We start from the raw sequence: 23,056 nt of genomic DNA, 5'->3' as shown, positions 1-23,056 counted from the left end.
GACCCCTTTCATGGGGGAAATTGGGGTCTGTGCACAAGAATTGTATAAAAAAAGGCTTCAAGTTTTGGGCTATGCCTCATTTGCATCACTTGCCATGGTTTTTGTAATTTTTCTAAAAAGTGGCCAAGGTTTAACAGAAGGGACGGTGTCAGAAATTAGCATTAGTACAACTCAACCAAAGCCCACAGCCAGGAGAGGCGTATCTTCCTGGCACATGCTTGACCTCCGATTAGGTGCCTCTTACTCCATAGAATAAACGTAAGAGTTGAAGGAACATCTGCTGAACGTTCTCCATGTAGGGCAACATCAGTGTTCAAACTTTTACTTTTTGAGTAATCTCTGGCTATTGAAATGTCCCCCAACAATCAACTGATTAAGGGGAGTCCGGCAGCTGGGATCCCAATGATCAGCCTTAAACTACAGAGGAACTCCTTTGCAAATCTTCAGTTTCCCAGCAGCATCACTACAGGGGAACTAAGGAGTTACAGACCACTTTCAGACCGGATGGTATGTATGAGTTATACATAGCCCCGGCCAGTGGGCAGAATCTCGCTCTCCATACACTTGGCCAGCCATGTCAATAGATAGAGCGTGGCCTCCGTTCAATACAAGTGCATGGAGGGAAGCCACGCACACTGGCCAGGAGTATCTATAGCTCACACATACCCTCCTGTCCTGGGTCTGAAACCGGCGAATCCCCGTAGCATACAAAGTGACTGCAGACTAATCGTTTTTGACCAGACAACCCTTTTAAGTCAGATTTTTGTGTTAAATTTACTTGTTCTTTTTGCCAATGTTTTTCTTTTTAATTTTACATATCACAATCTGTATTAGAAATAAGAAAACATAGATATTGTGCAATTTCCACACCGGCCACTGTTTTTTTTTTTTACCTATCTTTTAAATCAGATTTTTGTGGTAAATTTGTTTGTTTTTTTATTTTAACTTTCAGCAATGTTTTTTTTTTCCTTTTTTTACATAACACAATCTGTATCTTTTAAAATAGAAATCTATCAGTTTTGACACTGGCCACTGGGGCTTTTTTTTTTAAATTCTAACTTCCTGTTGTTTCAGGAAACAACATATGTACACAGCCACAATGGTCAAAACCTGGACCCTTTCTTTTGATGCATCTAATGAGCAAGGATCATTGTGAAGGTAGGAATAACAGGGGAAGCAGTAACATCTCCTATAGTGTTTCAGGCTTTCTATAGTGGTCTTGCCTGTCACTGTTATAGTGTCTGTTGTGACAATGAGGCTGCTGGAAACTTTTCTGGAAAAGACAGAAAGCATGAGTCTAAAAAAAAATAAATAAAAAAAAAAAAAAACTCAGTGGCCAGTGTGAAAATTGCAAGATCACAATTTTTTATTTTAATAAAAGCTGATGGAAATGGCAAGTTTAACAACAAAAAATTGACCGAAAAAATTATTTAAACAATAGGTAATTTTGTAATATAACTTTTCTTTAATTCAATGGGATATCCAAGCGATATATGGACATACTGGGTCTTCCAAATAGGAATATGTTTTTTGTAGCTGTGTTCTACTATGGTAAAAAAACAAATTTTGGGGGTGGATTATTTGGAAATTGTTTTTCTTCGCCAGATGACAGCGATAATGACGTTAATGATTTCCCATACTGACTACTTGGTAGTAAAATATCTATGCCTGTATGTCCTTTAAGGGCAAGCCTTGCCGTGACGAATACAAATTTGAACATTTGTTTGTACCTAGGGTCAATGATGTGGCTCGGTCCCCGCCACTACCTGTATTGTCAGCCGAGGGCTCCGCACACCTCAAGCTGTGACTATGGTAATGCACTTCAGTGTCTCATTTTGCTAAGATCACAAGAGCTGTTCTCCTCCTCCTCCTCCTCTCGCCCCCTTGCATTGATATGGCATGAGCAGCACGTTACTAAATAGAAGAAGCAATTGCAGCGTGTCAAGGGAGGGATGGATCAGCTCTGCTGTGTCTACTGGATCCCAGAATTTCCCCTGCCCACCAGCTGTATACTCCAGTCCCACAGCTTCTGATGAAAACCCTTAAGCAAGGGCTACTGGAGAGAAATAAAGGCATGGACAGCAATCTGAAGACTTCATCTGTGTGTGTGTAACCTGGAATCAGGGATGATGAAGAGCTAGAAAACTGCAGCCAGCCTGTGGAGCCCTGTGCATCCTGCTTGGCAAGAATCAGAAAGCGCAATGGCTTTCTATTGTGACATGGAAGCCTTCTGTTTCCGCTGAGATGCTCCAAACTCCCCCAGGCTAGGATTATTCTTATTGGGGATGGTGAAAACCCAGTGGATTACTATTATGGGTGCCAATCACTCACACAAAGCTCCAGTGTTTGACGAGAACGAAGACGGTAAGGAGCTGTCCAGTGTGCATGGTGCTGAAATAGTATCCAGATGCTTCCAGCAGTCTGTTGTGTGATGTCTACTCCCTTTGTGACTAGTTGTGATCATTTATTGGGAAATTTTTATCTTTTTTACTAAATTGTATGTATTTTTGTCTAAAAATTATTTTTGTCTAAAAATTATTTTTGTCTAAAAATTATTTTTGTCGCTTGGTTTATTTAAAATGTTGCACCGTTTGCCTGCCATAGCTCTTTGCGTTGCACTGCTTATTGCTGGCTGCAGAATAAGTTAACTGAGAATCTGTCAGCGCATTCACTCGTGTGATCCATTATAAAGCATCAGATAGCACTAGGAGCAATGTTATTCTATGGGGCGATGCACATGTCCAATATTTTTTTTCAGACGCAAGTAAAAAAAATCACGAGATGCCCAATTTGCCTCTGATAATGGGATGACACTCGCCCATTCATGTCTGTGGGTCCATGGAAAACATCAGATCAGACTCAATGGAGAAGTTGGAGAAACTTTTTTTTTTTTTTTAATTCTCCACGGATCCCACATCGATGAAACGTTAATCAAACTCTGATCAGCATGTGATTAGCATAACAGGACCGATTTGTTCAGATGGAGGCCATACGGTGGTCTTCACCTGCCCTTAAGGTGAACACTTCTAGGTATTAGCTCCATTAATTTTCACATCCAAAGAACAAATCGCAATATTCTTCCTTCCGGAGAATGTCTTAATCAAGAGACCAAACTAGTCTAGAAATCTTTCCATTGTTTTCATCTCTTTACTTAGCCATTAAAATGGGAGAAGATACTACTACATGTTTATACTGGAAAGTTTGGAACAAAGGAAATTCATAGTTTCTTATTAGAAATGTGTGATGTACAGATGTAGCAGAGCTGGGTGTAACATAGCATGACCCTAATGGAGTTATCTTCATTCACTGATAATGGAAACCCAATGTTATGGATACCCAATGTTAGTAAATAATAATCATCCTTTCAGTAGAAACATACCATTGTTCCAAGTGATCTAACGTGTAACCACAAAGTATTCGCTGCCGGTAATTAACCTCATTATTAGTGTTATGTAAAAATCTATAAAGACTGATTTTAATTGGTTTTTTTTTTGCATAGCATGTACAATACATTTTATTTCTATGAATTATAATTGTTTTACATGGGACTGCAGGTAATTATCATTAGTTTGGTTTAACTTAGAGAGTTAGAGTGGTAAGAAATCCTTTAAAATTCCTTATAAAAGTGTCCACATATTTTTTAATATCCCAGCATAACTTTTAGCAATTGGGATATATATAATATATATATTTTTTGTATTTATATTTGCAATTTACAACATCATTCATTAAAAAAAAAACTTCAAATATAATAATTATCATCGAGGATAAAATATTGAACTTGCCATGTAAGGGATTCAGTAAATTAGGATAATACAGTCTGGTTCCTGCCAATCCTGTAACTGGTTGGATTAATGATTTGATCCCAGCTCAGTTCTGCTATTTCTACATACACAATGTAAATTTTTTTTTTCTTTCCTCTGTATGAAATGCGTCAGGATTATAAGAAAGGTCAGCATGGCATCACGCTATGGATTACCTGTGTCTTTTGAGCAGCGGCTGTAATAGCTGCAGATGCCGGGTGAAATCATATGAAATGTCATTGGATCTCCATTGTACACCGGATTTCTAGCAATGAAGAAAATGTGAATGTGTTCTGATTGTAGGACTATGTATTTAGGAAATCATTCATGTGTATAAACCGGCAGTGTACTGTAATATAGTAATATAAAATATGAATGGACGATGTAACCGGCGCTGACAGTCCCAGAACATCATTTATTAACCTAAGAATTCATAAATTATTACTGGTGACCAACAGTTGAACGTTGACATCATCTAAACTGATGGCTTTATATTAGGCAGCCCGATGGAGAGCTGAAAGGTGAACGAAATGAAAATTCTTACTGGTTTTCCGATAAGAAAGATGTAAGTGGAAACCTGTTGACTTAGGTTGTAGCTAAGGACCTTTCGGTTGGATGATTCTCGTCAAACACAATGACATATGACATGATGATCAGAAGGTCTCATTATTGCTTAGACATCATTTGTTTCATGAACAAAATGGATAAGACCCCCTACTGTGTCATTCGTACCAATAAATCAAGAGCCAGATGATAATCGATGGTGAGACATCTCATCATCTACATTGACTGATATGTTAGTTATGATCTGATGTCTCTTATAAATGTATAACATTTTTCCCGATTAACGTCAGTAGGTCGGATTTACTAATGTGTTTACTTCTAGAATTTGGCAAAACAAAATTTAAAAAAATAGCAAAAAGTTGATGCATCAACTATATCATCCATATGTGTTTTAGATATCTTTGAAGATCACAAGGGAGAAAAGCTTAAAGCACCACTCCTGCGTTTTTATTTTTTATTGCACCACTGGAGTGGCGCTTTAAATATAATTCTCCTGCTCCATGTCTCATACTCACCTGCCGTCACCTTCATCCTATTACAGCGTCGCTTATATCGGTCTCCGACAAAAAGTGACCTGCCGGCAACTCCAGTGTTTTATGGAGCTCGCCGGAGGTCACGACTCAATACAAGTCTTTGAGTTCCTCGATCTGAGTCTCATAGACTTGCATTGAGCTTTTGTGATGTAACTTATGACTTCCGGCCAATCAAAAGTTACAGGCACAAGATGGTGCAGTGGGATCGGAGTGACGTCCGTGACAGGTGAAGCCACCGAAAAGTGAGTATAAGAGGGGCAGAGGGTTAATATTTAAATGCCACTCCAGCGCTGAAAAACAAACAAATGCTGGAGTGGTGCTTTAAAAGGAACAGGGAATGTCTTAGATGTGATGTTGCTCAAGTTCTCAAGTTATTAAATTCCTTTAATTCGCTAGACAGCATGAAAATAAGCAAGTTTGAAATTGACTTGCTTTTCTATAATGTTGTTCTCCTGCAACTACAGCTGTTTATATGTTATAGTGTACAACCCACTTACATGGAGCTTGGCTGAAAGTGTGCAGGGGGTACTTTCCAGGAGAGGGGTTACGAGACTACGATCATTCCAGTCAACTCTTTTCAGCCCATTGATTTTCTCCTTCCACCTCCATCTCATCTTCTGAAGAGATGCAGTTATAGATCACCAGCTGAGCAGCTTTCAGAGCAGGTCTGCTAATCACGGCTCTCTGCTCTCCCTGTCTGGAGTTGGGTGCTTGTACAAAATCCCTATGCTAACAGTATAGAATCCAGAACAAACCACTGATGGCTGAATGTGCAGTAGCAGGACACATGCTGAGCTTTATAGTTCTAAAAATACTATAGTTCAATTATTCACCAAACCTGTCACTTATGGAGGAGAGCTAGAAACCAAGAAGTAAGGATACTCATTTCTCTTAACAGCTCAAGGATAGCTTTAGAATACCCCATTAAGCCCTATTCAGACGAATTGGGTCTTGAACATCTGCTCTTTGCTTTGCTGTGATCTACATGACATCTGCATAACAAAGCGGCAAACACGGGCTCTGATTGGCGGTTAGATCATAACCAGCGCAAGCAAAACTGACAGCTGTGGGCTACAACCCTCAGCTGTCAGCTTTATGATGGCTGGTCATCAAGAATAGAGGGGTTCCCATGTCATCTTTAAAAAAAAAAAAATTAAATAAATAATAAAAAAAACCATGTGGGATCCCTCGCATTTTTGACAATCAGCCAAGCTAAAGCAGACAGCTAGGGGCTGGTATTCTCAGGTTGGAAATGGGCCATGGATAATCGTGGCCCCTTCAGCCTCAACATAGCAGCCTGCACCACCTCAGAAAAGGTGCATCTATTCTGGCTATTTGCCCAGCTCTTCTCACTTGCCCTGCTGCAGTGGCAAATGGAGTAATGTTTGTGGGGTGGATGTGAGCTGTTTTATGGCCGCTGACATCAAGCCCACAGGTTAGTAATGGCGAGGCATCTATAAAACGCCCGCCTGAGCCTGCATCAAAGCGAGGGAAGCAACCTATGATGTACCTAAATGTCATAGTTCGTGAAGAGGTTAAAAACCTGATGTGCACCAATCGCTGGGAAAAGCAGCCACGTGTCATATTGTGCTCAGCATAAGTGAGTACACAACTTTGTAAAAGAAAACCACAAAGTAAGATTTTAATCAATATCTCACTGAAGACAAGAAAAAGGGTGATAGTGATTCAGTGACCAAATATCTCATATGAACCCAATCTAACACTTAGCTGAAATTCTGAAGATACAAGTTGTCCTGACTCTCCATCCAGGTCGTTCTTGAAGAATGAAAAAAAGATAAATGTTGTAATATGTCGCCAACGTGTTCATTCTGTGCCTAGAAGACCAAGTACTGTCCTTAAAACTCATAGAGGTCATAGAAACAATAGGTGCTGTAGCTTTAGTGAGGGGTGTACTCATTTTTTAATCCTCCTTACCTTGACAAGCCAGAGCTGGTATGTCACTCTCCACAAGGAGAAACCTTACCCCTTAGACCCCAGTCCAGAGCCTTTTACCTAGCCAAAATCAGTTCTCACACTTTGCACTGATGAGGGCCAACAGCCCGAAACACCGTGTCTGCAAATTGAGATTCTGATTTGGCTTTTATCTTAAGTCCTATTGCACGACTCGTTAAAGGGAAGGTGCCATCAAAAAAATTTTTTTTTCAGAAATTGTAAAAATGTAAAGAATTAATGATTACATTTTCTTAAAAAATATTATCATTTGTTTATAATTTAGTAAAATATGAAAAATAATTTGAAAAGTTTTGGAATTTCCACTTTTCAACACTAGGGGGAGCAGCTGCTGAAATTTCAGGAAAACCTAGTGTACAACTAGCTCACATTACTGCACTGCAGTAATTATGGGCGGAGTCTGCTGACGTGTGTGATGTTTCCTCTCCTCCCCTTCTGGGTGTTTGCTAAGGGATTAGAGAGGATGATGTTCAGGAACCCAGTGAGCAGCCATTTTGTTGGTGACTGCAGAGTATGGCTGCCGTCACACTATCAGTATTTGGTCAGTATTTTACATCAGTATTTGTAAGCCAAAACCAGGAGTGGAACAATTAGAGGAAAAGTATAATAGAAACATGTCACCACTTCTGTATTCATCACCCACTCCTGGTTTTGGCTACAAATACTGAGGTAAAATACTGACCAAATACTAATAGTGGACGGCAGCCTTAGGCTACTTTCACACTAGCGTTGTTGGCTGTACGTTGCAATGCGTCATTCAGGAGAAAAAACACATCCTGCAAAGTTGTCTGCAGGATGCGTTTTTTCCCCATAGACTAACATTACCGACGCATTGCGACGTATTGCCACACGTCACAACTGTCGTGCGACGGTTGTGTCATGTTTTGGTGGACCGCCGCCACAAAAAAAGTTACATGTAACGTTTGTGCATCGAGTCCACCATTTTCGACCGCGTATGCACGGCCGAAACTCCGCCCCCTCATGCCCAGACCTAACAATGGGGCAGCGGAAGCATTGTAAGACTGCTTCTGCTGCCCACGTCGGACATTTCTTTCACAGCATACGTCGGTACGACGCACTGCGAAAGGCTCGTACCGACGCTAGTGTGAAAGCAGCCTTATACTGACAAGTAGACAGTCACCAAGGATGGCAGGCAGCAAGGATTCTGGGAGATATGTGATGGAGGGAGCAGGGTGACAGCAGCACAGAGTATTTCAGGAGAGCAGTGTGCTGGTCTATGGGGGACCCCTGTTCGGTGTGCGGAGCAGCCAGGGATTGTACATAGAGCGCTGTCTTTTATACACATGGATGGACCGTCTGCTCCACAGAAATCCAGGAAACATTTCTGCGGATTGATGGCCTGGTCTGATCCAGACTTTGCATGCAAACCCCATTCCCCTCCTCAGATCCTGTCTTCCCCATCCTGTCCTGGCAATGTGTGAAAGCGAGGTGACAGGCGAAGTCCGGGGTGACGCTGGGAAGGAAATGTAGCCATATAGTAACGCTAAAAATGAGACCCCTCTCTTCAGCCGCCTCACCAGCCTTCCCCTGACTACACCTAACTGGAGGTCACACTGCCCCCTCTATTACCCCAGACCCGCGTGCAGGTGCTCAGCCAGAACCACCATAGAATGGGTCCGCTTTCTGAAGATAATACTGCCATAGTGTTCTCACATAATACCGCCATATAGATCACACACAATACTATCAAATAGATCACACAATACTGTCATACAGTTCTCACATAATACCACCATATAGATCACACATAATACCGCCAGTGTTCTCACATACCGCCATATAGATCACACATAATACCGCCAGTGTTCTCACATACCGCCATATAGATCACACATAATACTGCCAGTGTTCTCACATAATACCGCCATATAGATCACACACAATACTATCAAATAGATCACACAATACTGTCATACAGTTCTCACATAATACCACCATATAGATCACACATAATACCGCCAGTGTTCTCACATACCGCCATATAGATCACACATAATACCGCCAGTGTTCTCACATACCGCCATATAGATCACACATAATACCGCCAGTGTTCTCACATACCGCCATATAGATCACACATAATACCGCCAGTGTTCTCACATACCGCCATATAGATCACACATAATACCGCCAGTGTTCTCACATACCGCCATATAGATCACACATAATACCACCAGTGTTCTCACATACCGCCATATAGATCACACATAATACCGCCAGTGTTCTCACATACCGCCATATAGATCACACATAATACCGCCAGTGTTCTCACATACCACCATATAGATCACACATAATACTGCCAGTGTTCTCACATACCACCATATAGATCACACATAATACCGCCAGTGTTCTCACATACCACCATATAGATCACACATAATACTGCCAGTCTTCTCACATACCACCATATAGATCACACATAATACTGCCATAGTGTTCTCACATAATACCGCCATATAGATCACACATAATGCTGCCAGTGTTCTCACATAATACCGCCATATAGATCACACACAATACCACCATATAATTCTCACAATGCTGATCAAGCATAATACCACCATACAGATCACATAATACCGTCATATAGATCTCACATAATGCCATAATACAGCATGACGCTCGCAGCTCCTGTTATCGTACACATTGAGTTGCGTGTGCAATGGGGAAAGATATGCAGGGGGGAGAGGAGTGCATAGAAGTGGATTAGATACACGGCTCACCAGACAGTATCACACAGGAGAGGATTAGATACACGGCTCAGCAGTCAGTATTTCACAGGATTAGGCTATGTGCACACGTCAGGATTTTTTCCTGACATAATCCTGAGAATTCTGCCAGAAATCCGCGTGCTTTTTTTGCGCGGATTTCTTGCGGAATTTGCACGTTTTTTGCGCGGATTTTTGCGTTTTTTTTGCTTTTTTTTTTTATTTTCCGGAATGTCCTTTTTGATAGGAAATCCGCAAAAATATAGAGCATGTCCGGATTTTTTGCGGTATGCGTTTTTTTTGCGGAAAAAAACGCTAACATCTGCACAAAAAATGCGGAATGCATTCTAAATGATAGGATGCATAATGTTAGCGTTTTTTTAGTGGATTTATAGCGTTTTTATGGCGAAATTCCGCAAAAAAAAAAAAAAACGCTAAAAATCCGGACGTGTGCACATAGCCTTAGATACACAGGTCAGCACAGGGTAGGATTAGATACACGGCTCAGCAGACAGTATCACACAGGAGAGGATTAGATACACGGCTCAGCAGACAGTATCACACAGGAGAGGATTAGATACACGGCTCAGCAGTCAGTATTCCACAGGAGAGGATTAGATACACGGCTCAGCAGACAGTATCACATAGGAGAGGATTAGATACACGGCTCAGCAGACAGTATAGGATTAGATACACGGCTCAGCAGACAGTATCACACAGGAGAGGATTAGATACACGGCTCAGCAGACAGTATAGGATTAGATACACGGCTCAGCAGTCACTATCACACAGGAGAAACCCAAAAGAGAAATGGACACAATGAGCTAAAAAAATATATAACAACTTTATTGAAAAATATACAAGTAACACTAATAAAAGTAAAAGCCAAATGACACAATGCAGAAAAAGATAAAAGAGGCGACACTAGTGCCACACACGGAACAGGTAATATACTGATGGAGCAGAAGACAATTATACTAATGCCATAAATATAAGTATAACACAGCACTCAGTAGAGTCCAAATAATGAGAGGACAAACCGAAAAATAAAATTAAAGTTAATGAATTAATGGCAACTGCTAATAATCAGTATGTAGTATATGTTCACACGAAGGTGTACTAACGCAGGAAAATACCCAGTATGCAATACAGAACTATGTATGAAGATAAAGTGCCTAGTGCAAATGGATATATACTGGTAACCACCAATATCAATAGGTGTGCCAACGCAGAGAAATACACAGTATGCGATACAAAAATATATGTATACAGAGAAAGTGCCCAGTGCATATGGATATATACTAATAGCCACCGACATCAAAAAGAGTAAAGCTAAATATATGTAGAAAAGTGACAAGATATGGTATGAGGCACAAATCAGCCGAGGGGTAGGCAAATCAATAATAGTAAATACACTGTTGTAAATAAAGACCTATAGTCTGCCAGTAGAACGTATATAGCTAGAGGTACGAGTGCATACAATGCACAATGCATGTACGGATTCAGGTTGGTACCCATTGTATGCACTCGTACCTCTAGCTATATACGTTCTACTGGCAGACTACAGGTCTTTATTTACAACAGTGTATTTACTATTATTGATTTGCCTACCCCTCGGCTGATTTGTGCCTCATACCATATCTTGTCACTTTTCTACATATATTTAGCTTTACTCTTTTTGATGTCGGTGGCTATTAGTATATATCCATATGCACTGGGCACTTTCTCTGTATACATATATTTTTGTATCGCATACTGTGTATTTCTCTGCGTTGGCACACCTATTGATATTGGTGGTTACCAGTATATATCCATTTGCACTAGGCACTTTATCTTCATACATAGTTCTGTATTGCATACTGGGTATTTTCCTGCGTTAGTACACCTTCGTGTGAACATATACTACATACTGATTATTAGCAGTTGCCATTAATTCATTAACTTTAATTTTATTTTTCGGTTTGTCCTCTCATTATTTGGACTCTACTGAGTGCTGTGTTATACTTATATTTATGGCATTAGTATAATTGTCTTCTGCTCCATCAGTATATTACCTGTTCCGTGTGTGGCACTAGTGTCGCCTCTTTTATCTTTTTCTGCATTGTGTCATTTGGCTTTTACTTTTATCACACAGACAGTATCACACAGGAGAGGATTAGATACACAGCTCAGCACACAGTATAGGATTAGATACACGGCTCAGCAGACAGTATCACACAGGAGAGGATTAGATACACAGGTCAGCACAGGAGAGGATTAGATACTTGGCTCAGCACAGTATAGTGATAGATGCAGGGTCTGATGTCCTGTGAGGAGCTGCAGTGAGGTCCGAGCAGCACAGAGATTCTCCCCCTCCCCCTCTGTTACCTCTCTGCAGCTCCTGATAAGAGGACATCAGACCACAGCACTTCACCCTCTCTAGCGATTCTAGAGATTACAGGCAGCAGAGGACAGGGAATGGCCGCTGAGTGTGAGAGGAGACAGATGGAGCTGCCCCTCCAACAGCACGGCTCTACAGTGGAGCTCACAGGTACACTCCTCTGTAGGCTAAAGCAAGATGGCGCCGATCTCCTGCCTCTGCTGTGATGTGGAGACCGCCCAGGGGGCGTGGCCACATCAGAGCAGAGAAGCTTATAATGGGAGCTATGGGGTCGGACGCCGACTGCTGAGTCCTATGTCCAGGGCTGCCGTATGTGAAGACTGTAAGTGTCGTGCAGCTACACTTACAGTCCTGCAAATGAAAATGGCGGCGCCCAGTGGCAGAAAAAAAAATGAATAAAAAAAAAACAATAAATACTATGCACTTGAAAATAACTTATGAAAATAAGGAATTAAAGAGGTTTTTTTTTTTTTTACAATATTAAAACGCGGCACCTTCCCTTTAAAGGGTTGAATGTGACTTGTAGGATCGCTACTTCCATTAGGTGGCGCTATAGAGTTCAAGTCCTCTTTCTCTCTGATGAGGCAATTTGCATATACTCCTTTTTAATAAACTAATTTGAGTAAAACTGAAGATTTTGAATTGAAGGTTATATTATTAATCTTACTTTCATGTTATGGGTTAAAAAAAAGGTTTTTATGAAACTCAGTCTTGTCAAAATTTTGGAAATTGTTTGTCTTCAGTGAAATTAATTAAAATCGAACTTTTCAAACAGGGTGTACTCAATTATGCTGAGCCTTTTACTGCTCCGACCAGTGATTGGTTGCAATACTTTTATGTCATTGCCCCAGGAACAGCGGCACTGGGTCATTGAGAGATTGAATCAGCAACTTTTGTTTATTTTATCATTTTAAAACAATTTCTGCTCTTTTCCATGTTCAAAACCCCGAGATAAAGGTAATACAAGCTGTTTACATATTAAGTTGGCAATATTAATGTGACAGCAGATCCAGCAGATGCTCAGCGTTGAAGTCCACGTCTATTAACCCTGACAGATGTTTGTACGTGTGTACGGTAGACAGGAGTAGGATGCAGTTCAGGAGCCGCAGGGGCAGAATGAGTAGGCAGCGGCGCAGTCACAAGCTGCACGAAACTCTGAGTGATAGGAATCAGAGAACCTTGCTCTACTGCTCATATATCTCATCATCTCCTATGACTTTAAGACCCTTAAATCAAGGAAATTATTCGAGAAACATTGATGATTAAGAATACAGAAATCTTCCTAAATTGTTATTGTTTTTCGGACAAAATTTGAATGATCTCGTTAGCATACATTTTATTTTTTACTTATCAATTGATTACAACAGATGTGTAGGATGTACAGATCTGTCCTTTCTCACCATTTCTCTTGGCTTAACATATCCTCAGATGAATGACTCAAGATGACCAGAGAGGAATAAAGAAAGATGATATTGCTATACTATGTTGGGAATTATTGATGCCACATGTGTCTGGCCATCCACTAGCTATGATGGGAAATGCAGCCTATCAGGAGTTTGCTAGCATATCAAAGTTTGGTATTGGAAGCCTTTTGAGCTACTTGGTGACTTTATGGATGAATGTTCGGTTGGAAGATCGATCTTGTGCAAGCTTAGATAGGTCCACCAGGGTCTTTTCCACCATTGTTTTGATTATATCAAGCAATCAGGTTAATGGTTTTCCCTTCGCCTTGTTCCTTCTATTCTTCCGACCAAGATGTCCTTCTCCAATGATTGCTCTATTATCATGATGTGTTTAAAGTACGCAAGACGTAGCTTGGTGATCCTTTCTTCGAGTGACTTGTCTGGCTTGATTTTTTCCAAAATTGATTTGTTTGTTCTTCTTGCCATCCGCAGTATTAATAAAATCCTATGGTCGATTCATCTTCTGTCTTGTTTCTTTATCATCCAGGATTCGTATCCATATGTTACCACAGAATATACCATACTATGTAAGAACTGTGTCTTCTTCACTAGTGAAATGTTGCGTGACTTGAAGACCTTGTCAAGTGTCTTTACTGCTGTTTTGTCCATAGCTATTCTCCTATTTACTTCCAGTGCCGTCGTTGAGTGATCATTGATCTGAGTAGGTTGAAGTCCTTTACGACTTCCATTTCTTTGCCATCCATCTCAAATGTGTCCCGGTTGTACCTGGCAGTAGTCAGTGTCTTTGTCTTCTTTGTATTGAGTAGTAGTCCTATGTTCGAGTTTTCCATCTTGATACTCCTTAATAAGTCCTTTATTCCATCCTTGTTGCTATCAATGTTGTATCGTCTGCATATTTAGGATTGTTGATGATTCGTCCATCAATTTTGACTTCAGCAAGTCCAGTATTCAAATAGATTCTGTTGTAAGTTGAGTAGAAATGGTGACAGGAGGATGAAGCTCGGATAATACCAACATATAAGAGCTAAATAAATATTTGTTCAGTTTCTTCATTTCTGAAAAATGTCACAATGGATGATTTTTGTTTTTCAGGTATCAAAAATTATATATCAGTATTATTGGTTTTCAGGAAGACATTGATAAGAGGAAGCTCTTAGCTAGATCAAATTATCTCTCCACCCCTGCCCCTTCACCTCTTTGGTGGTGTCTCATGCAACCACCAATCATGAAAGCAGCTGTCATTAATAAATAGAAGATCAAACCAAGTTGGGTTGGTCTCCTCTGTCCTAAGGGTTGCTCCTAGGCCGTGTGTCTCATTTGAGATACTATTTAGATATTTTGCGGGATTTATGAAGATGATCATGATCAGAGGTGACGGATTTGTTGCAAATTCCTCACCATTTACGCTTACAACAATTTTGTGTACATCTGAGGGCATTTGGGGAATTTTGCAATCGAAAGAGTGTTGCCTATAGAAAAGGCTTCAATATTCTGCAGTTTATAGTAAAGCATATGCTCCTATTATGACCATGCATTATAAGGAGCCTATATAGGGTATCAATAGAGATACATGACTCCTTATTGTAATTCTGCCTCTGATGTCATATGGAGGTCATCAAAACTTTTCGACGGTGGATTCGATATGAATCCGCCAGAAAGATATAGTGATGAGCGAGTATACTCGTTGCTCTGGTTTTCCCGAGCACACTCGGGTGGTCTCCGAGTATTTGTTAGGGTATGTTCACACGTTCAGGATTTCCATCCTTTTTTTTTCAGGACAGTTTTTTTAAAAACTGCAGCTCTTGGCAGAAAACGCAGGTCCTTTTTTTGGTCCTTTTTTGATGCGTTTTTGATGCGTTTTTTGATGCGTTTTTTGAGGCGTTTTTTGATCCTTTTTTTATGCAGTTTTCTATGCAGAGACTGTGTGTTTCCTGGGAAGCTTTTTAGGGCTAAAATGGCTGAAAATACCCTAACCCTACCCCTAACCCTACCCCTAACCCTAACCCTACCCCTAACCCTACCCCTAACCCTACCCCTAACCCTACCCCTAACCCTAACCCTACCCCTAACCCTAACCCTACCCCTAACCCTACCCCTAACCCTAACCCTACCCCTAACCCTAACCCTACCCCTAACCCTACCCCTAACCCTAACCCTAACCCTACCCCTAACCCTACCCCTAACCCTAACCCTACCCCTATTCTAACCTTAGTGAAAAAAAAAAAAATTCTTAATTTTTTTATTGTCCCTACCAATGGGGGTGACAAAGTGGGGGGGGGGGTGTCATTTACTATTTTTTTTATTTTGATCACTGAGATAGGTTATATCTCAGTGATCAAAATGCACTTTGGAGCGAATCTGCCGGCCGGCAGATTCGGCGGGCGCACTGCGCATGCGCCCGCCATTTTGCAAGATGGCGGCGCCCAGGGAGAAGACGGCCGGACGGACACCGGGACGCCGGGTAAGTATAAGGGGGGGAGATTAGGGCACGGGGGGGGGCATCGGAGCACTGGGGGGGGGCATCGGAGCACGGGGGGGCATCGGAGCACGGGGGGGCGGGATCGGAGCACGGGGGGGCAGCCACACTCCACCCACACACTTCCGCCCGCTCCCCCGCACTTCCTGCTGCAGCGGTTCTGCACATCAAATCGCAGTAAAACCCGCAGATATATTTTTGATCTGCGGGTTTTACTGCGATTTTGACCTCACAATGGAGGTCTATGGGTGCAGAACCGCTGCGGTTCAGGAAAAAGAATTGACATGCTCCTTCTTTTTTGCCGCAGCTATTCTGCACGGCTTTTTACACGAAATTCCGGATCATGTGCACAGCAGTGACTGTTTTCCATAGGGTTACATTGTTATGTACCCTGCATGGAAAACAGCTGCGGAACCGCAGCGGCAATACCGCTGCGGTTCCGCAGTAAAAAACGCACTGTGTGAACATGGCCTTAGTGTTTGGAGATTTAGTTTTCATCGCGGAACACTACCAAATGCTCGGAGATCACCCGAGCGTGCTCGGGATAACCCGAGCAACGAGTATACTCACCCATCACTAATCGTGATGTGCCAATGAATGGCAGTCTTCTACAGAAACAGAGGTCCTTCATATGGCACCCAACATAACATGGTACCAATAGCACTTAGCCATACAGTTTCCTTTTGGCTAATTTTCTGTACATTCTTCAATTGAAATATTTACTGGATATTGTAGAAAACTTTGTCTATGGTGCAAACAAGTCGCTAGAACAATGGAGAAAAATTGAAAACTATCGAACCTCCATGCCTTTGCTTATACTTGTAGAGGGATCAAAACATGTTCACAAAGTGAGAAAACCCCTTAAGTGTGCCCGTTAAATGCAGTTTTCTTTTGCAGTTTTTCTAGCAAAATTTTCTTGTAACTTGTGATCTTTCAGCAAAGTCATTATTTCCTTGTGATCTTCCAGTAATGGTCCAAACCATAAAGTAGCTGCTTCCAAAATGTATAGACCTTATGATTTAACTTCAGGTTTCAATTTCTTGCCTATGGTTTTCTTTGCTGGACACTATTGTACGAGCAGAGTACATGGAGAAGTAATTTGGCACAGATATTTCACAGATCTCACATGAAAATAGGGCACAGAAGTAAGTACCTGGCGATTTTGTGCAAGGAAGCAGTGACGCCGATTACTGTTCGAGTCCACCCTGCAAGTTCTTCAAGAATCGTGAGGAGATCAGCTCTAAATTCACTATGTCTGACTTTTAAAATGTAGTTTATCATTTGGGTTTGGTGCAGAAATGTTCTAGCTGTGTATATGGGAAAATTACCGTGCTGTTTTGTGGTTACTCCATCTAAGAGCATAGTATGGCTCTCTTGGTTCCAAGTCATGTTCATTAATATTGGAAAGGAGGTAATGAATATCTCTTGTCAAAAACCTATTTCCCCGTAACATAAATCTTCCCTGTATTCTGTAATTAAACAAATATATAATTAAGTTGCATTAATTGAGAAGCTTTAAAGCACCACTCCGAAATTCTTATTACAGCGTTGGAGTGGTGCTTCTAATCTAAGCTCCCTGTCCCTAGTCTTATACTTATGAGCAGCTGTCTTCGTCTTTTATCAGTTCCTCTCAGGTCGGTCTCCAGCAGTTTACTGGACGATCTGTAAGCCACAACTATATGGGACCCAGAATGAGGACAGAACGAGGCCCCTCATAGACTTTCATCAAGAGCTTGTGACCGTTACCTCTGACTTTCGGTCGGTCAGAAACTGTGGACGTAAGATGGTGGCTTGGAATGGTGTGGCACTGGGAATAGTTGAAGACAGCGACTGGTAAGTATAAAACTAAGGTCAGGGAACTTAGATTATAAGCTACATTACATCATTTCTAATTTAAAAAAAAAGGTGGAGTGACACATTGTACTTCATGATAGTAGTTACCTTAGGTTGATATGATTTGCATTTATTCACAAAATATCTAAAATTTCGCAAACAATTTTGAAAAATTCGTAATTTTTGAACTTTGAATTTTTTATGCCCTCAAAACAAATAGTAGTAGGACGTAAAATAGTTAATAAACAACATTTATCATATATCTACTTTATCTTTATTGAAGCATATATTTTTTTGTTAGGAAATTATAAGATTTAAAACTTTAGCAGTAACTTTTCTTTTTTCTAACAAAATTTACAAAAACTTTTTTTAGGTACCACTTTACTGAGTTTGAGGGTCCTATATGCCATAAAACTCACAAACAAGACCCCATTGTAAAAACGGCACTCCTCAAGTTATTCAAAACTGCATTCAGAAAGTTTGTTAACCCTTCAAGCGCTTCACAGGAATAATAGTAAAATATAAGAAAAAAATGAAAAATTACACATATTTCACTAAAATGTTGCTCTAGCTCCAAATTTTTTCATTTTCATAATGGTAATATGAGAAAATGGACTACCCAATTTATTACACAATTTCTCCTGAGTACACCAATATACCATTTGTTTTGGGAAACTACTGATTCTGCACACAGCAGGGCTCAGAAGAAAAGGAGCGCTATTTGACTTTTCGAGTTCAAATTGGGCCGGAATACTGTAGACTGCGGACCCCATGTCACATTTAAAGAGCCCCGAGGTACTAAAGCAGAAGAAACCCACCACAATTGATCCATTTTGGAAACTACACCCCTCAAGGAATTTATCTAGGCAAGTGGTGAGAGTCTTGAACCAACAGGTGCTACACAGATTTATAAAACATTTAACCTTAAAAATGAAAAATTATGTTTTCTCCACAATAATATTGCTTTATCCCCAAATTTTTCATTTTCACAAGGGTAACAGCAGAAAAATGGCCACCCAATTTGTTACATTATATGTCAGGAAAGGTTAAAGGGGTAGTCCAATATCATCAGCTATTTAGAAGATAGGATATAACTTATTGATCACTGGAGATCAAACTGGGACCACAAAGTTAACCCTAAAGCAGGGACTCTGGATTCCAAAAACAGAGGTCTGCTGAGCCTAATCTGATTGGTGCAGGGGTGCCCTTCTGAACCTCTACTGCCAGAAAAAGTAAAATCTGCAATCAGTGTGCGAAAATGATTAACACACTGTGTATCTAAAATCCAATCTTCAGGTCAATTTGTGCTCAAATTTTTCATGCAGCATGTGGATACGATTTCTTGGATCCACAAATCTGGACAGAAATTTGGAAATAAATTATGGAAGGAATTTATCAAAGTTTTTATAGCTGTTCAACTTTTGGTTATTTTACACTGCTCTTGCCGCGTTTAAAAAGTGATTGTAATAATGACTGGTTGGCTATGCAAATAGGATCTAAGAAGATTTATGATGTGTGACTTCGTAAAAAGCTGCAGAAATAGTTGCAAACTCACCCCAGTTAGTGTAAAAAGAAGAAAATCAGCTCTAGACAAAAAGTGTTATATGTGCCAAATTTATCAAACATCACACAACACTTTGATCAATTTGGCACAGATAATGGTAACAGTCACTAGAAAAACATGATAAAATGCCCCCTGCGTGTGAACATACCTGTCAAGTGAAAGAGTCTAATAACTTTCTTATAATAGTGAAAAGCTAATAAAACAATTTTCTAAATATAATAAATAATGGAACTCTGAATAAATTGGAACTTTTCGAGTAATTTAAAGTTATGTTGGGTAAAACCAGTTCTGCCTCTTCTGGCTTCCTCCTTGGAGACAAATCTATTGGAGAATGCAGACTCCTCATTAGCATCAGTTCATGGAAGTATTGAGGAAAAGGCGCAAATCCTCATCAACTCCTGTGATCTGTGGTGGTCCTGGGGCCGATCTCGATTATTGCAATACATGTTTTATTATTCTCTTTGTAGGATAGTATCTCTCATTTGAAAGGATCCAGCATGTCCACTCGTTGACATGATTAAAAATATACAATAAAAAAGAGAATATAGCACAGGAATGGAGGTTTGTACCATGTGGGATAACTCGAACCAAATAGCAGGTCCACAAATGCACAAAGTCATATAACTACATAATGACTTATAGGGCCAAGTGGCCAAGCAACTAATGAAACAATAATGGAAGAGGAAATATACCCAAAAGTAGCCCATTTGGTGGTAAGAATTAGAGAATGGGAGAATCAAAGTAGAGACAAACCAGCTAAAGCGAGTTTCGCATTAGCGTCTTCCAGGGGATTTGCTATTGATTGATATCCATATTATACATACCACTCATTATGTGACGCCCAAGAGACCGGGGTACCCAGCACCGGACCAATGGGGTCTGTCTCTTGAGGGGGGTGTCACGGGTGGCTTGACCCGGTGCTGTGGCCTCAGGCAATGCACAGTGTAAAGGGTATCGTGAGGGAACAGGCACTTACTTGATCAGCAGCAGGTTCTCCCAGCGGTGATGATCCCAATCCTGGATAGATGGCTATTGTCCAAATGAAAGACTGAGGCACTGAAACGTTTAACCAGTTTACTTTAACAAAAAAGGATTTACAACCAGTCCTGTCACCGGAGTCTGTATGGGAACTCTGAGTTACTTTGACCCTGCCGGGGTCTTCGCCTCTTATTGTGCGCAATTTCTGTGTGGCCCTGCTGCTGTATGTGAACTGGCTGCCGGCCCAATCTGTCCCCTCCGGGTCCTGGTTCGACGGGCAACCCGAGTCCTTTTATCGGCTTACCCCCTCCAGGAGTACCGCTGAACTCTGTGTCTGTTGCTGCGTCCGACCCTAGTGAAGCTGATATAACCTCACGTATTTCCGGTTGCTGTATTATATGTAATGAATACAGCCACGGATCCGGTATCCGTCTTTGCGCCTGTTCTGGGTAGTGATTAATGCTACCCGGTTCTCACAATGTCCTTTTTCTCTATCCCTCTTCTCCTCAGGCCGGTGATTTAGGCCTGGTAACAGTCACAGGGCTGTTAGAGATTCAACTGTATGACCTCTCACTATCAGCTCCTTAGCCCAACTGCCAGTTCTTCTCTCAGACCAGAATGGATCAAGGGGAGTCTCTGGAGCTCCCCCTTCTGGCCGGAGGTGGTAGTGCAGTCTTGCTATTTTAGTATTTGCATTTACTGTCAGTAACTATTTTTGTGGCAAATACCCCTAGGGGTGCCACATTCCCCCTTAGTTAAGAACAGTACTCCGGGACTGTGGGACAATAACATTTTGAAATAACAATTAATATGTACAGAGTCTTAAAAATGAAAAGTTACAAAAACCACTCGAGGAAACAAAAATATAGTTCTGTACAAAGTCACTTCAAATAGCGTCCATTAATACAGTTCTATCCTTGAAGGTACTAGGAAAGGCACTGCACTTTGTGTCCAGGAATTTAGTTCCATTTTTCCAACGGAGTTATCAATATAAAGTCTAAAGAAAGTTCAAAAAGAGCGAGGAGCAAAGTTCAAAAAGCAGTCTTTCCGGAGCTTTGATTTAGTGCCTCCGGGCTGATAAAAAGTTCAAGAATATGCAAGAAGTTCATACAGACAAGTCTCTGTAGGCACTGGGCTTAAACGTTGCAGACTGATAACAATGACTATACTACATTTTCTGTTTAACTATATACGGCATAACATATATACAATTCACATTATGAGCTTTATAGTTGGTAATCTGCATACCTGGCCGGTAATTGACCCTGGGTACTACGCTGTGATCTACGTAATAGCGGTGTCTCTTCATGTGGTGTACTACTGTCTACTGCGGATGTAGTATCTGCCCGCTCTGCTAAAGATAATTCCACGACTATGGAGTTGGCAAGTCCACCGTGAATGGGATTACTCTGACCAGGAATCTGTTCTTCCTGGCCTGGAACCTCCTGTAGTACGGGGTCAGCCTCTTCCTGTCTTGGGACTTCTGGTATTGGGTTTGGTGTTGGGTAAAAGGCCACCATGGGAACCACTACTGCACCATGGTATGTTAGTAGGGTTTTGGGAAAGTCTCCTATACAGGTGTGATACACTTCCTCTTCTTTTTCCTTTACTGGTTGAACCTGTATGGGTTGAATAACTTCTGGTTCTGGCTGGACAACGTCTGGCTCTTTCAATGCTTCCGGACATAATTTAAGATTGTCTCTTGACACTAGTACAGATGTTAAGCCTCCGTTTTTGCTAATGAGACACATTTTAGGATTATCCACTCTTGTTGGTAAAACTGTGTAGGGTACGGCTTCCCACTGATTGTCCAGTTTATTGGTTCGACGATTTCTCTTGAGCACTTGGTCACCTGGTCTTAATGGGGTCGCTAGAGCATTCTGGTTGAAAGTTCGCTCTTGTCTTTCTCTAGTTTGCTGAAGGCTTCTTTCCACACTCTCTTGCACTTGGCGATACTGCTTTTGCCGTATGATATCCCAATTGGAGTCTTGGACTTCTGCGTCTGGTTTCAGAATTCCCATTTCTAGATCGATTGGTAATTGGCCGGGTCTTGCACGCATAAGGTAAGCTGGGGTGCAATTGGTGGAACTCACCGGGACATGATTATACAGATCCACCAAGTCAGGCAATTTCTCTGGCCATTGATTCCTTTCTGCCTCAGGTAAAGTCTTTAGTAGTTCTATTACAATATGGTTCATCTTCTCGCATAAGCCGTTTGTTTGTGGATGATAGGCCGTCGTCCGGATCTTTTTGCAACCATACATATTACAGAATTCTCTGAAGATCTCTGATTCAAAGGCTGTACCTTGGTCGGTGAGAACCTGTTCCGGATATCCATGGGGTCTACAAAAGTACGTTTGGAACGCTTTGGCTGCTGTTTTTGCTGTCAGATCTTTTACGGGTACTACTACCAAGAAGCGTGAATAATGGTCCACGATGGTCAAGGCATAGACATAGCCGGACCGGCTTGGTGTCAACTTCACGTGGTCTATGGCTACAAGTTCAAGTGGTTGTTTGGTGATTATGGGCTGCAGTGGTGCTCTTTGGTTCTTTTGATCGTTTCTTCTGAGGTTGCACGGGCCACAATTTCTGCACCACTGTTCGATTGATTTTCTCATCCCGACCCAATAAAATCTTTCTCTTAGAAGTACTTCTAACTTTTTCCAACCAAAGTGACCAGCACCATTATGGTAAGCTTCGAGGACCATCTTGACATCTTGTTTAGGCACGATAATCTGCCAAACCAATTCATGTGTTTTCGGATTGGTGTACCTTCTACAGAGCTTCCCTTGATACAG

General features: G+C 41.1%; 1 protein-coding gene across 1 annotated transcript in view; it reads left to right on the top strand.

The window, feature by feature from the left end:
- Positions 1-1,920: 1,920 nt before the first annotated feature.
- The window catches only part of STK32B (serine/threonine kinase 32B), a 298,021-nt gene continuing 276,885 nt past the window's right edge, over positions 1,921-23,056 (top strand). Inside the window, exon 1 of the mRNA XM_069744831.1 lies at positions 1,921-2,364. Coding sequence (XP_069600932.1) covers positions 2,286-2,364 — 79 coding nt within the window. The 5' untranslated portion in view covers positions 1,921-2,285. The remainder of the gene's footprint in view (positions 2,365-23,056) is intronic.

Source organism: Ranitomeya imitator, chromosome 1 (genome assembly GCF_032444005.1).
Source record: "Ranitomeya imitator isolate aRanImi1 chromosome 1, aRanImi1.pri, whole genome shotgun sequence".
NCBI classification, from domain to species: Eukaryota; Metazoa; Chordata; class Amphibia; order Anura; family Dendrobatidae; genus Ranitomeya; species Ranitomeya imitator.
Note: the sequence above shows the minus strand (reverse complement) of the source record. Positions and strands in the feature narration are given on the sequence as shown.